Source organism: Oryza sativa, chromosome 5 (assembly GCF_034140825.1).
Source record: "Oryza sativa Japonica Group chromosome 5, ASM3414082v1".
Classification (NCBI taxonomy): domain Eukaryota; kingdom Viridiplantae; phylum Streptophyta; class Magnoliopsida; order Poales; family Poaceae; genus Oryza; species Oryza sativa.
Genome location: NC_089039.1, coordinates 7,916,778 through 7,932,112, shown reverse-complemented (window position 1 = coordinate 7,932,112; position 15,335 = coordinate 7,916,778). Strand labels below are relative to the sequence as shown.

General features: G+C 49.6%; 2 protein-coding genes across 2 annotated transcripts; both read right to left on the bottom strand.

Moving 5' to 3' along the window:
- Positions 1-4,534: 4,534 nt before the first annotated feature.
- LOC107275515 (zinc finger protein 11) lies at positions 4,535-5,167 on the bottom strand. The gene has a single exon (XM_015783057.2). It carries the CDS (start codon positions 5,165-5,167, stop codon positions 4,535-4,537), a length of 633 nt encoding a protein of 210 aa, XP_015638543.2.
- An 8,080-nt stretch (positions 5,168-13,247) lies between these two features.
- Positions 13,248-15,127, bottom strand: LOC136356603 (uncharacterized). Its single transcript, XM_066310848.1, has 2 exons — positions 15,002-15,127; positions 13,248-14,861 (listed from the first exon to the last, which is right to left on the bottom strand). The coding sequence occupies exons 1-2, from the start codon at positions 15,125-15,127 to the stop codon at positions 13,248-13,250; spliced, it is 1,740 nt and encodes a 579-aa protein (XP_066166945.1).
- Between the last annotated feature and the right edge of the window lie 208 nt (positions 15,128-15,335).

Below are 15,335 nucleotides of genomic sequence, written 5' to 3'. Positions count from 1 at the left end.
CAATTTCTTTGCTTCTACTTCTTGTTGGTTATAGGATCAAATCAACTGGCACGCTAGCACACCCGAAGGCGAGCTTTGGACCTGCACTGGAGTTAAGCAGATCTCCCAGGCCTCGTGTTTTCTGTCAACAACACGATGATCAGAAAAATTATTCTTAATTTGGGTGATCTGCGATATCAGTTTTGCAAAGGCATGGTTAGGTGTTGACAGTAGGCACACGTGCGACCATTTTGAGGAAGCATCAATGAGCACCATGAAGTACCTAAATGGCCCTGACAGGGGCTGTATAGGGCCACATATGTCCCCCTGTATTCGTGCCAGGAATATAGGGATTTCATCCTTCACTTTGCATATGGATGGTCTGGTGATCAATTTCCCAGTGGCACATGCATGGCACATGAAATCTTCTTGATTCAGAAATTTTTTCACGTTGATATTATGTCCTTGCGAGTTGTTAATAATATTTCTCATCATTCCAAGACATGGATGGCCTATTCTGTCATGCCAAAGGGAAAATAATTCAGAATTTCTAAACATAGTCTTGAGGGTAATGAACATTGCAGATGTTCGTATCCTTGTGTAGTATAACCCTGTTACTAATCGAGGAAGTTTCTCCATGATACTTTTCTCACATTCCGCGTGCTTTAATTTGTGATGAGTAGGTATTCCTTACTGTTCTCATCACTGGTTTCTACGTGAAAACTGTTTGCACGAATGTCTTTGAAACTTAAGAGTTCTTGTGGATTCTAGGTACAATAGTGCTTCTTCAATTTAGTGTAGTACCCATGCGGAGTACGATAGTGGCTCTAACTGATCCAACAATGGATGGCCTATTCTATCATGCCAACCAGTCATGATAGTCCCAGCCTGTTTCTTTATGGTCTGGAAGTATCGTGTTTCTTCTAATTTTGTGTTTGTGTTACCACTATCCACAATGCAAACTTCCTCCATGTTAGGCTCCACACGCGTTCTATGAGATGAGATATATAAGTAAACGAGACTTAATCATAGAACAAAATGCCATAATTGATAAATATTGTCATGCATAAAAATCAAATAAGTTTGCTCTCATAGAGCTTACAACCATTATTCAATAGAGTTCTCATTTAATTTATTCAAGAAAAAAAAAATCAAAGGATAGCTAGGTGCTAAAGTCTGGTGAGGTAGCCTTTATGGTTAATGTGAATGATCACCCGCTCATCATCCTCCACTACTGCCGGTGGGGGTGATGGTGCAGATGGCTGTGGCATTGAAACACCAAAGGTATGCACAAATTCACGTCATATCCTAGACCGATGTCCCCAGGCGCCACACCTGTGGCACCTTTGGTCCTGCTATCCATAGGGCTTGGTTGGGTTCCTCCCCTTCTTGCCCTTATCCCTCCTTCGCACCTTGTGACCACCTTCATTGGTAGAGGTGCTAGCCTCGGCAATCGGTTGAAGTTTCATGGCTTCAAATGCGGCTTCCACATTGGAGATCAATGTCAAGCTGGTCTCGCCATGTGGAGCGGACTCGGTGTTCATCACCTTAGCCATCTACATGTTTACAAAATATCTCAAGTTATTACTCCAAGTAATGGTGAGAGATTACATAAGTTCATTGCATAGAAGTACATACATGAACAAGTATAAAAGATATTAATCCATTATACAATTCACAAATAGTACTTCAAATATTTAAAATGCAAAAATATAATTGAAATTCAGAATTCTTAGGTCATTTCTATACTGAGAAATGGAGATTTGGTTATTTCTGCAAAGTACAGGGACCCTTTGCAAAGTTTCCATGCAGTTGTTTTCCAAAATTTCAGGGGTCCACATGCAAAGTACCACGCATAATAGGGGTTTGCGTGTGATTTTCGGGAAAAACAGGGTCCTTTTTTCAAAATCACCATGTTCTTCCTTTTTCCTTTCTTTCTCCTTCTTTCCCTTTGCAGGTTCGTCGAGCCGGCGTGTGGTGCCGGCGCAGGCTCTCTGTCCGGCGCGGAGTTCGCTACCGGGTACATGTGCGGGGTCGCCGCTGGGACGCGGGCGCTGACACAGTACAGCGCGGGCACGGGCTCGCCACGAGGGCGCGACGTTGGTGTGGTGCGGCGGGCTCATCACGGGGGTGTGATGCGGCAGGCTCATCATGGGGGCGTGGCGCCGGTGCGGGCTCGCAACAGTGTCCGAGGTTCTACCGACCGTGATATCCACCAATCAGCATATGCCGGTGACTCGGTTGTGGTGGATTTCGTCAGGAATGGTGAAAACAAAACTATTATGGAGAGAGGATTTCAATTTTGCAATTCATTCAAGGAGATTCAAAGGGATTCAAGGGGTTCTCTACCTTCTTGTACCTTCGTTTCCAGTAGAGCGTCGTTGCTGATAACGTATTATGTAATCCCTTTGCTACATAGAGTAATCCAAATGGGTTGTGTAAGTGTACTAACAAATGGAGACACATGATATGAGCTGGGACAGAGTATTCTCATTCACGTTCTTTTCACTGTTTACAAACGTCTCTCATTGATCTCTTCCCTTTATATAGCCAATTCTTATATATGGAAAGTAGGATGAGGCCCATTAGTGTGTTGGGCTGGCCTTCATGGGCCCAAAGCCCAAGTTTCTCAACATATACAACTCATAATAATCACCTTCATAGAATATAAACAATAGTAGAACTTAACAACATGCATAAGTGAAACATAAATAATATTTAGTCAATATGCACATGTGGGTAATCTGACGCCAAGGACCCGCAAACAGTAGTTTAGTCAATATGCATATGTGGATAAGTATGATGTCCAGGGCCTGAAAATGGTATTGTGTCCATCGCATCCGGTTGTATCACACACACTGCGGTTTTCGTCCTGGCTTTAACACAAAAATTCTAGAATGGAGATACAATGACCCGGCAAATGTTCCTATTTAAGCTGGTTGAATTGGCGAGGTGGTATTATTCGTGAATAGTGTAGTGTCATTACCGCACCCGGTCGCTACAGTGCCACGAGCTACAGTACGGAATAGTGCTAGGCTGGTGGGCCGCATGGACTCCTTTGCTCTTTTTATTTTTCTCTCCTTTTCTTTCTCTCTGTTTTTTTTCTCTTTTTCCTCTAATATTGCGGGGCACAGCAAGCATATTTTATAAGCAAATGTGGAAGACGCGGAGGAGGCCTAGGCCAGCACACTGGGAGAGAGAGGGGGGGGGGGGGGAGGGGGTGACAAGGGGGTTTAGTGGTGGTCTTGCTAGTGGCATAACAGGAAGTTTGGAAGTCGTCGGTGAAGTGGCACCAGTCTGGTGTGGAAGAGACCATATGCTGCCAATGTTTGAATGATGGTAACTAAGATGGTGGGAGACAATCGCTACACCTTCGGGCACAGGTATATAACCCTCTTGAGGCCACTATAGAGGTACCAGCTCTCTTGGCGAAAATCTCTATGTGAAAACCACATCTAAGTTTTTCAGACATACGACAACGGTGTCCTTTCAATCTTAACCTCCTTGGAGGCATCGTTTTATTAGAGTTCCTTCTACGGTGCTTTTTGGCTACGATAGGCCACACAAGTTTCGGCCGGTTTGTTGCTAGGCTTCCCCATCAACGACTTATGTTTGTGTAGTTGGCGTATGGTTTGGGTGTACATTTCGCTGTACAATGAATCCTTGGCAGACAACAGCCTTCTGTCGTTGATAAATATTTTCTTGTAATTTTTTTACATCGATCTTAATAACATTTGGATGGCCTCTCTTTAGTCATCCTGGCAAGAAAGAATGTTCAGAATATAGACTCATTTTTGTATAAATGAACCTTGTGCAACTCATGGTAGAGTGCTAGCGAGCACTGAGTAGGATTGAGCTCGTCCAAACTGCTAGTCTCAGGACCATGAATTTCTTTTTCTTACTGAGGTGCTTAATTTTGTTATGAAACTTAATTGTTAAACCACACAAGATTTAATACTTGAAAAGTAAATACTCTCTCCATCACAAAATATAAACATTTCTAGCTATGCATATAGACAAAAAGTCTAAATTATAGTTAAAAGTTTGTTGTATTTGGAGACGAATGTAGTATATGATGTGCCACCTAAAAATACTTGAAAGGATGTCTCGTGTACTCTCTTGATCAACACATGAATACTAGAAAGTAGTACATACATGTAGTGGTAATGAGCAAAACACCACCACATGGCAAATTGGCAATCATACGGTGGACTAAATATTGCAGAAAGAATTAAAAATACAATGCATAATTATAAAATCACATGCATCCACATGCATGATATATTGCTGTAATTAACAAATTAAATGAGCAAACCTATCCTAATTAAAATGTGCACCAGGATCATTTATGTACAATATTTTAAAACAAATTAGCAAGCACACATTTATATATGAACAAAGAAACATTAAAATGAACGAAATGCACTCAATTAATTAATTAATTAATTAAACACCATTCATGTACACATATTTATCCCATGGATATATATATATATATATATGAACAATGCGATATATATATATAGCGTTGCATTACCATGCAATCATGGCCGGTTCATTGCTTGGTGTGACGCCCTAGTCTGAGCTCCAAGTCGAGCTCCCTCTCCGGCAGCTCACCTGCAACCTGCTGCTCTGATCCTTCTGGTGTCCGCGACTCGCCGCCGTCACCGCCGCCGCCGCGGCGCCCGACGCCGAGGTGCAAGCCGTGATCAGTGGCCGCATCGAACAGGCTTAGCTCCCTTGGGCCGGCCACCACCGCCGCCTCCGCTCCGGCGCCCGTGCCGCCGTAGTACATGGTGAAGCTGCTGCTGCTGCCGGCGGTGCCGGCGGCGCCGCTGGTCGCCGCCGGTACTGGGTACGCCGCCGCCAGGTGGCGGAACTGGCTATAGCAATCGACGCTCCGCGACACCGCCGTCGTGGACGCGTCGCGGGGGGGCGCCGCGGCGCCGGGTCCGGCCGGCTTGGCGGCGCGGTCGCGGCGGTGGATGTTCATGTGGCCGCCGAGCGCCTGCGCCGTGGTGAACCCGCGCTTGCAGAACACGCACTCGTAGTACGGCCTGGCCGTCGCCGTCGCCGGCGGCGGCGACGACGACATGGGCTCCGCCGCGGCGGCATGATCGTCCGTGCCAAGCGAGCTGACGCTCTCGTCGGCTCTTGAACCCTTGCTGCTTCCATCATCCATGTCCATCGATCGAGAAAGGATTGGAGATGTGTAGAACGAGTAGTCGTGAAGAATGGGGAATCGATGGATGGACGGGGTTAAAGAGGGAAGCATTGGTATTGTCAGCAGATTATATTAGCGAATAAATTAGGGGAAGGTGCACACGGTTTTGACAGGATAGTTTTGGTTTGGAGGCCATATCTGCAATGCTCGGCCGGCCTTGGTGCTTAGCAGCCGCTAATTCGCTATATCCATATTAATTAGACTAATACTACTATGCCCTAGCTGTGCCCTTCTGCTCAGTGAAAAAAAAACAAATTTAATTGTGAATATACGTTGTCGACGGTGGGTACCCGTAGACCGGATATAAAGGGTATTGGGGTACGCTGGTACGAGGATCTACGTAATACGACATCAAGAAAACAAGAGACAAAGATTATACTGGTTCAGGCCCCTTAGCAGGTAATAGCCCTAATATAGTTGATATGGGATTATATGGAAAGAACTACAGATTACAAAGGGAATAGTAGAACTCGGTGGTACCGACGAGATCGTAGTCGAGTTGATTCGACTAGATCACCCGACGACTTGTCTCCTGTAGTCTCCGACTTCATAGGCTGTGGTCGTTGTGTAGGCTCTGAGATTCGATCCCTTAGGTCCCCTTAGGGGGTCCCTTTTATATCGCAGGTCAGGCGGTCTCCAAGTAGGACTCGGAGACATCGGACCATGCACGATATAGTAACGACCCAGTCCTATACGGGTAGGAACCTTTCCATTGGTAGACTTCGTGATGGATTTCCTTAGCGTGTTCAGAGAACGTCCGTATATGCACCGATATACCGTATTGCCGTATAGCATACATCCAAGGGTAGAGGGTATACCTTATCCGTAACCCTGGCAGTAGCCCCCGACTTCTACTTAAATGAACTCGTGAAACCAATCATGACTTCTGATGTCGAAGTTGTTGTCGTTCTCAACTGGTCGATCTCGGTGTGAGGACCGTAGAGACAAAGAGTGATTGACAACCCCATGCGAAGTCCAACGGTTATGAGTGAATTTAAATTGAAGTCCAAGAAACCGCTTCGCGCAACGGACCTAGAAATTTCCGGCGGCCATTTCTCTCCTTTTCGTGGAATTCGCACCGTCGGTAGTGCGCCTATTTAAGGGAGTTTTGGAAATCCATTTTGGAGTCCGGCTGTTGTGAGAACTTTCTTGCTTCCAAACGCTCTTCGTCTTCTCCGCTTCTACACAAACCCTAAGTTCGCCCGCCTCAGCTTCTTCTCCGGCGATCTCCAACGGCGATGGACCTCGACAAGTCCACCTCCAGCAACGCGTCCTTGAAGAAATTGCAGGAGGAGGGCGCTCTCCCCGGTCGTGGGACCATGGAGAGGGAACCGGGAGGTACTGAACCTGAACCCGTCCTGGGCCGCATGGTTGCGGTTGAGGACTACATTCTCTGTGGTTTTCTTCCTCCGCCTTCCGAGTTTTTCCTTCTCGTCTTGAACTTCTACGGTCTTTCTCTGCTTCATCTGAACCCCAACTCCATAGCCTTCCTTAGCATTTTTTCTCATCTCTGTGAGGCCTACATTGGGGTAGAGCCGTTTCTTGACCTTTTCCGCTTTTACTACGAGTTGCGCTAGATGGAACCCAAAAAGGTATCCGGGTGTGTCGGTTTCTGACTTCGGGATGGACTGAAGTCACGATACATCCCTTTCCAGTGCCCCTCATCTCGTAGCAAATGGTGGGGGAGGTGGTTCTATCTTCAGATAGAAGATTCGGATCCAGTCTCCATTGTTCCTGAGGAGCAACCAGACAAGATTCCATCTTGGACTGCAAAACCCGCCTTGACCCCATCCCTCCAATCTTTCATCGATATCATTGATAACCTCTGAGTATGAGGGTTGTCGGGGTATAAAGTCGCTGCCAACTTCGTTGGTAGACGGATCCAGCCGCTCCAGGCTCGAGCCCATCCAGCCTTTGACTACTCTAGGCCGGAGGACGCGACCCGGGTTTCTCCTCGGGGTATTTTTCTTGTATTTTGGGGCTTCTCTCCTTTTATGCGCATTCCTCCTGACTTGTCGAAACTTGGTTCTCGATCTGCAGGTCTGAGCAGCGCTACCGTGGAGCACCGTGTTGCCCAGGTGATGATTAGCAGTCCCACCCCTCTTTGCGAGAGGGAGGCGGCTGAGCGTGAAGCCGTGATCAACGTGAGTGTAGTCGATGGTCCTTTACCTTTCAATTCTTAGATCGCATCATGACTTCATGTTGTGCAGGCTCTCCCCCTGACTGACATCATCGGGCCACTCGTGGACCACCAGACGGCGGCCTCGTTGAAGGAGGGCGTTGCCCGGGAGGTGTCTGACACGGCCGTTGCTGCTGCTGCTGCCACGACCAGCGGCGACAAGGTTCCGAAGAAGGGGAGGAAGTTTTCCTCCGTGCTCGGCAACCGCCGGAAGACGCCCACTCCATCGGTAAGCTTCCTAGGTTATTGATTTACGTAGTCGGAGAATGTCGCCCTCATGTCGTACTCGGTTTACTTAGGCCTCGGATGCGTCTCCCCCGCCTCCGCGACGGCAGAGACTGGTGACACTCGGCGAGAAGTAAGTGGACGAAATTTGAGGCTCTTGACTTGATCGGATTTTATCATCTTGCTGTGATGATCGACGCGGCTGTCTTTCATAGGGCGCGGGCGAAGGCGGCGCAAGATGGGTCTGGAGCAAACTCAAGCGCGTCTCCTGTAGTGGCCTCGACCGAGGTCGTGGTCGTGCCTAGGAGCCGCGAGGTGATGCCCAGCGGCCCAGCCAGCGATCTCGCGGCTGGTCGGGGTCCGCCGGCTGTCGTCCTCACCTGGGAGGAGCTCCAGGTCGAGATGGGGCGCATCCTCAAAGTTGGTGCTTGCGGCATTAGTCGCGAGATCGCGGAGGCGAGGGCGGCGGCGGCGTCGTCGGCGAATGAGCGCGCCGACCGGCTAGCGCGTGATCTGGCGGAGGTTCGCGAGGACCTCCAGAAGTTGAGAGAGTTGGTGGCCGGCAACGAGCGACAATGGCAGGGGCTCGAGCACCGTATGTCAGAGCTCGAGAACAACTTGTCGGAAATCCGTGGCCCGCTGTGGGTCACCTACACTGGTCTGCACCAGCTCGCCGGGGAGTGCGGTGTCACGACCACCATCCCGGCGAATCCCGACGAGTTCTCGCTAACGACTTCGCTTGCGGAACTGGCGACGGTGATGGAGGCGATCCCCTCCAAGCACGCGGGATCGGAAAGGAGACGTCCAACGGGATCTATACCGGGGCGTGTCACGTCCTTGCGTGTGTGAGGCTGGCGCACCCTGAACTCGATCTCCCGAAGATGCGGCTAGCGACACACGCAAGGATGTGATGGAAGTAGTCGATGATCTGGGGGAGTCCGTCCTCCCGCTTTTTGAAGAGTAGGCCGCCGCTTGTCTGTACCCCTTAATCAATCGCGCTTTGTAAAACTTTTCGTTGGTTCCGACTGCTTTTGAGTGTGCAATCGTCACCTTAGTTTTCTTTGGCATTTTGATTTCGGGTACTTTGTTTGTTGTTTGTAGAGATGCCGATGTCGAGGATGTCCAGCAGCGCAGGCAGCCTGAATTGCCTATAGTCGTTCCGGCACTTGAGCTCGAGCCGTATGTGCCGCAGGACGTCGTAGACCAGGATCTGCCCGAGGAGACGGACGTGGCAACGACTCCTTTAGGTTGGTTCTTGTCGTTTCCATTTTCTTTGCCTCTTCTGCCTTGATTAGCTTGACTTAGGTATTTGCATGTCGAGCAGACCTCGAAAGTGCGCTTGCTGATCGCGACCGTCGCATCCAGTACTGGAGGACGAAGTTCGAGGTCGCCGAACTTGAGAGGACTATTCTGGAAGTGAAGAGGGACCGGGCCGTGGAGGCGCTCCGAGGTCGCGAGGTATGGTTCAATTCGTACGTCAGGAGCTATTACACAACCATGGCTGTTGTCTACAGGGAGCTCCGAGTACCTCGTGAGGATCCCGAGGAGTCAGTGGCTGGCTACATCTTGTGGCTGAGCGGGGCTTGTGCTCAGCTTGAAAGCATCGGCGGGTGCATCGACGAGGCCCTGAAGCAGGAGTGTTGTCGATCGAGTCGATACGCCGGAGGGCACGTGCTGGCGTGTATACGAGATCATCGTCCGCAGTTTCACCTCGAGTTCCTTCGCGAGGGGTTTTCCCATTCTCGGAGGAATCCTGTGGAGATAGACAACCTAGCGAAGTCGATGGCTCCGCTAGCGGAGAAAATCTTCCAGTCAATGGATTGGCATTGGCCTTCCTGGTAGTGTTTGTATATCTGTGACAAACATCTTAAGAAAAATGTAATATATTTTGGAATTCTTTGCGGTTTGTAAGGAATACTTGTGAAATAGAAAGGAAATCTATCTAACTAAGCTTTCTTACTCTGGATATGATGTGTACGAGTGTCTTCTCACGTCGCGACTTTGATCAGTCATTTGAGTTATACACTCTCCCTAGCCCTCAGCCTTGTCGTCGGAGAACTCTTCTCGGAAGATAAGGCTCTTGGACCTTCGACTTGCCTTAGTTGAATAAGCACTGATCCTAGCCCCCAGCCGTGAAGTTGGAAAAATCCATTTCCGATTACACGGCTTGGTTAATACGCACGGCGAGAACTCTTACATGACCAGATCTTACATGGTCTTTCATCTCTGAAGGATCCGACAAGGCCTTATCAGCTCTGGGCGTCCCCAGCCGAAGTTCCCTTAGATTCCTCAGAGGCCTTGTCAAGACGGCGTAAAGGGACATGAGGATAGGTTTCAACGCTAGGTGTCGTCTGGGTAAGGGATCATCGGGAAGGGACACTACGATTGAAATCTGTACATTAAAACAGACTTTATTGAAGTTGTAAGATGTCTTACAAGTGTGGACACTATTGACTTATACATAGAATTTACGCAATTGGTCAATGTTCCAAGAATTTGCTAACTCGCGACCATCGCCATTTGCAATCTTGAATGCACCTGGCCGCAAGACTTGTGTGATCATGTACGGTCCTTCCCATTTGGGCGAGAGTTTGTTTCGTCCTGCTTGGCTTTGAACTCGTCGGAGGACGTAGTCACCGATCGAAAGTGTGCGTGCTCGGATGCGCTTCTCATGATATCGGCGAAGGGCCTGTTGGTAGCTAGCTGCTCTGACGGCAACCCGTTCTCGATGTTCCTCGAGTAGGTTCACGTCGTCGTTTCGCTGTTCCTCCTGATCCTCGTCGGAGTACTTCTGTACTCGTGTACTCTGATGTCGTAACTCGGTAGGGAGCATGGCCTCCGAGCCATACACGAGGAAGAAGGGTGTCTCCTTGTTGGACGTTGTCGGTGTGGTGCGTACGGCCCATAGTACCGAGGGGAGTTCCTCGACCCACTTCTTGTCATGTGACATGAGCCTGTCGTAGACGCGGGTCTTGATCCCTTGTAGTACTATACTGTTTGCCCTCTCGACCTGTCCGTTACTCTGAGGGTGAGAAACCGAGGCGAAGCATATCTTGACTCCCAGTTCGATGCAGTAATCATGGAAATCGGAGCTGATGAATTGGGAGTCGTTATCCGTTATGATGCGGTGAGGCAATCCATATCGGCAAAATATCCTCCTAATGAATTTGATGGCGTTGTCGGCCTTGATTTCCCCCATGGGTGTTGCCTCGATCCATTTGGTGAATTTGTCGATCGCCACGAATAGGAATTTGTAGTCGCCCTGTCCTCGTGGGAATGGGCCGAGTATGTCGAGCCCCCAGCATGAGAACGGCCAAGTGAGAGGGATGGTTTGTAGTGCTTGCGCTGGTAGTTTTGTGTGTTTGCTATGAAATTGGCAAGCTTCACACCGTTGTACCATGTCGCAAGTGTCTTTGAGGGCGGTTGGCCAGAAAAATTCTTGTCGAAAGGCTTTTCCGACCAATGTACGACCGGCGGCATCTGACCCACAGACCCCTTCGTGTATGTCGACGAGGAGGTGTTTGCCGTCGTCGGACGAGACGCATTTTAGAAGTACCCCGTTTGGCGCTTTCTTGTATAAATCGTTGCCAATCATACAGTAGATTTTTGCTTGACGGGTTATTTTCTCGGCTTCTGCGTCGTCCTCGGGCAATTCGTCGCTGCTTATGAATTTAATGTGTGGGGTCCGCCAGTCGTCCGTGGTCTCGATGTCGGCAACGGCGCACTCTGCCTCTGTAGCCCCCGAGCTGATGTCGGGGGTGACTGGGCTATCTTTGTCATTTGCCTCTTTCACTGATGGTTTTGTCAAGATGTCCAGAAAGGTGCCGGGTTCAAGTGGCTCTCGTCTGGATGCACGCCGTGCTAGATCGTCCGGCTCGATGTCGTCCTTGCGATATACGTGTCGGACCTCGATCCCATCAAATCTTTTTTCCAGCTTCCTGACTTCTGCGAGATAATTAGACAGCTTTGGGCTAGAGCATTTGTAATCTTTGTGCACCTGGTTTGCGACTAGTTCGGAATCCCCTTTCACGATCAGTCGCTTGACTCCAAGTGCAACTGTAGCTCTTATCCCGGCGAGTAGTCCCTCGTACTCGGCTGTGTTGTTGGTCGCCCTGAAGTTAAGGTGAATTGCACGCTTGAACTGATCTCCCGAAGGTGATGTCAAGATGAATCCCGCACCTGCTCCTTGGCTGTTGAGCGCGCTATTGAATGCCATTGTTTATGTTTCGTTGTCGGTCTAGCTGTCTAACCTGTTTTCAGGCATAGTCCAATCGGCTACGAAGTCGGCGAGAACCTGGGACTTGATGGCTGTTCGTGGTACAAAGTGGATGTCAAACTAGCTTAGCTGGACTACCCATTTCTTAATGCGGCCGACAACGTCTTTGTTTCTCACAACTTCGCTAAGAGGGAAGGCGGAGACAACTGTGATCCTATGGGCTTGGAAGTAGTGGCGTAGCTTTCTTGACGTCATGATTACTGCGTAGAGCAGTTTTTGGATCTGTGGGTACCTTGTCTTTGCGTCGTGTAGAGCTTCGCTGACGTAATAGACTGACCTCTGCACCTTTTCTCTTTCGACAACAATGACAGTACTCATAGAGTAGGGCGTGGCGACAATATAGAGGAACAACTCTTCATTAGGTTGAGGAGCAACAAGTACAAGGGGATTTGACAAGTAGAGCTTGAGTGCGATGAACGCCTCTTCGACTTCCTGTGTCCATACAAATTTGTCCTGCTTTTTTAGCAGTGCGAAGAAGGGTTGTCCTCGTTCTCCCATCCTAGAGACGAACCTACTTAGCACCGCCATGCATCCGGTTAGCTTATGTACTTCCTTAAGTCTTGTGGGCGACTTCATGTTCTCGATTGACTTGATCTTCTCGGGATTTGCTTCTATTCCTCTACCAGAAACAAGGAATCCGAGCAGTTTGCACGACGGTACCCCGAACGTGCACTTCTTAGGGTTGAGCATGAGGCGGTATCGTCTCAGGTTGTCGAAGGTTTCCCGTAGATCGTCAATCAATGAGTCGCCTGTCTTGGTTTTGACAACGATGTCATCGACGTAGGCCTCAACATTGTTGCCCAGCTGATCGCTAAGTGCCCCTTGGACCGTACGCTGGAAAGTATTCCCTACGGTAATGAGTCCAAATGGCATTTTAACGTAACAGAACACACCGAAAGGTGTGATGAATGCTGTCTTCTCCTCGTCCTCTTTTGCCATACTGATTTGGTGGTAGCCGGAGTAAGCGTCAAGGAAGCTTAACAGCTCGCAACCAGCTGTTGAGTTCACTAGTTGGTCTATTTGAGGAAGAGGGAAATGATCCTTGGGGCACGCCATGTTGAGGTCGGTGAAGTCGACACACATCCTCCACTTCCCGTTGGCCTTCCTCACCATACTGGGTTGGCTAGCCACTCTGGATGGAGTACCTCTCTGATGAAACCAGCTTTAACAAGTTTATCGAGCTCTTCTCGTATGGCCTGTTTCCGATCTGGTGCAAATCTCCGCAGTTTTTGCTTTACTGGCTTAGCATCGGGTCGCACCATGAGTTTGTGCTCAATCACCACCCTGGGGACCCCCGGCATGTCGGACGGCTGCCAAGCGAATACGTCTGCATTGTCACGGAGGAAGGTGATGAGCGCGAGTTCCTATTTCTCGTTCAGTGATGCCCCGATCTTGACCGTCTTGTCGGGGTTGGCACTGGAGAGTGGAACGATTTTGATTGCGCCGTCTGGTTTCAGCGTCTTAGTCGTTTTGATCACTTTCTTGGGTGGCTCGGCTGTGGCGGGTGGGCTGGGAGTGTGCTCGACCATGTCGAGGCTCCGCTTGTCGCATTGGACCGCTAGCTTTGCGTTCCCTTGGATAGTGATTGTTTCATTCGGCCCGGGCATCTTGAGTACCTGATACACGTAGTAAGATGCGGCCATGAACTTCGTGAGTGCCGTTCTTCCGATGATGGCGTTGTATGTTGTGTCGAACTCAGCAACATCAAATGTTATCTGCTCCGTTCGGAAGTTGCTCGCTTGGCCGAAAGTCACTGGAAGCGTGATTTTGCCCAATGGCTTGGACGAAGATTGAGGGGTGATTCCATGGAAGGGTTGATCGGTAGGTCTCAACTCGCCTCGTGGAATTCCCATTGCGTCCAAAGTGCTGGCGAAGAGAAGATTAATGGAGCTGCCGCCATCAACGAGGACTCTCGCTACCTTGATATTCCGAATAGTGGGTTTGACCACGATCGGATATCGTCCTGGTATAACAGCAGCCTTGGGGTGGTCTTCATCTGAGAACTTGATCTTCTGTTCAGACCACTTCATCTTGGGTGCCGCCCCCTTCCATGTCGAACAAACCTCACACTCCACTTTTTTGTATTCTCGCTTTGAAGAGTATGCTGTGGAACCTCTGAAGGTGTGTGAAACATGAAGATCGGAATCTGGGTACGCGGAGTCCGAGTCCTGAGTTGTTGCCTCAGTTGCCTTCTCGACTACACGTACTTGCTTGCCCTTCTCCAAAGTGAGCTGCCTTTCCAATGTTTTTTTGAAGATGAGGCACTCCTCCTGAGAATGTCTGTCCGACTTGTGTATGGGGCACCATATTCTCTTTGTATCACTGCCTTGTGGGTCTGGGTGTTTGGGCGGGCGCTCGTATTCAGATGCAAGGACTTCTGCTTGAGCTTTCCTCTTCCCACTCTTGCCGCTTTTCTTCTTGTTTGACTCAGGTGCGTCCTTGGCTGGCTTCTTCTCTCCTCCCGCCTTTGGTTTGTCGTTTTTGCGTCTCAGCGCGTTGTCTGCATGGGCACATCGATCGATGACCTCGAACAACCTTCGAGTATTAGTGATTCGCCTTGTTGCCAACTCCTGGGTAGTATAGCGATCTTTGACACCGGTTTTGAAGGCGCGAATCACAGAGGCATCGGTGATATCGGGGATCGTATTTCTGCACTCATTAAAGCGCCGAACATAGTCCCTCAAAGATTCACCCGGATTCTGTGTTAACGCGTGTAAATCGTCTTCGATTGCGTGGCGCTTGTAAGTTCCCTGGAAGTTCGTGATGAATTGTTGCCACAAATCTACCCATGAAGAGATCGAGTAAGGTGGGAGGTGCATCAGCCACGAATGCGCAGAACCTTTCAACGCCGTTGGCAAATAGTTTGCTAACGCGTTGTCGTCTGCTCCAGCAGCGTATAGTACCGTGGAGTAGACCTGGAGGAATTCTTCAGGGTCAGTACTTCCATCGTACTTCTCTATTGCTCCAGGTCGGAATCTCTCGGGCCATCAAACATCACGCAGAGAACGGTTGAAGGCTCTATACCCAGCGCTGGGGGCGGTGGGTTGTCAGCGATCGTGTGTCCTCCGTGGATGTCTATCGGACGACGAAGACAAAGATGACGATGACGATGGCTCACTCGGCTCCGGTGGACGATTCCAAGGGCGACATTCAGGTTCTCGAGAATTCTGTCACCGTCCACCATTGTTGTCTTGGCGCCGATCACCATTATCATCACCTTCATGCTGACGCCCTCGAGCATCATCGTCTAGTGTCCGCTGCTCGCGGTTATCACAATCGCGGTGGTTGTGACGATCACGGTGACGTTGGTCCTTGTTCGAGCGGCCTCCTCGCTCCTCGTTCTCGCGACGCCGTGAAGAAACACGATGTCGGGAACGATTCTCGTTGTCTCACGCGCGTCGTGCTTCTCGGCGGCCATTCAGATGGTCGCGGAGATCGCCGGTGCCGCGAGG

Bases quoted from the DNA above. Each gene is read 5' to 3' on its own strand.
- LOC107275515 (XM_015783057.2), bottom strand. From the start codon at position 5,167: ATGGACATGGATGATGGAAGCAGCAAGGGTTCAAGAGCCGACGAGAGC.
- LOC136356603 (XM_066310848.1), bottom strand. From the start codon at position 15,127: ATGATGCTCGAGGGCGTCAGCATGAAGGTGATGATAATGGTGATCGGC. The intron at 14,862-15,001 runs GTGAGCCATCGT...TGATGGCCCGAG, and splicing joins GAATCGTCCACCGGAGCCGA to AGATTCCGACCTGGAGCAAT.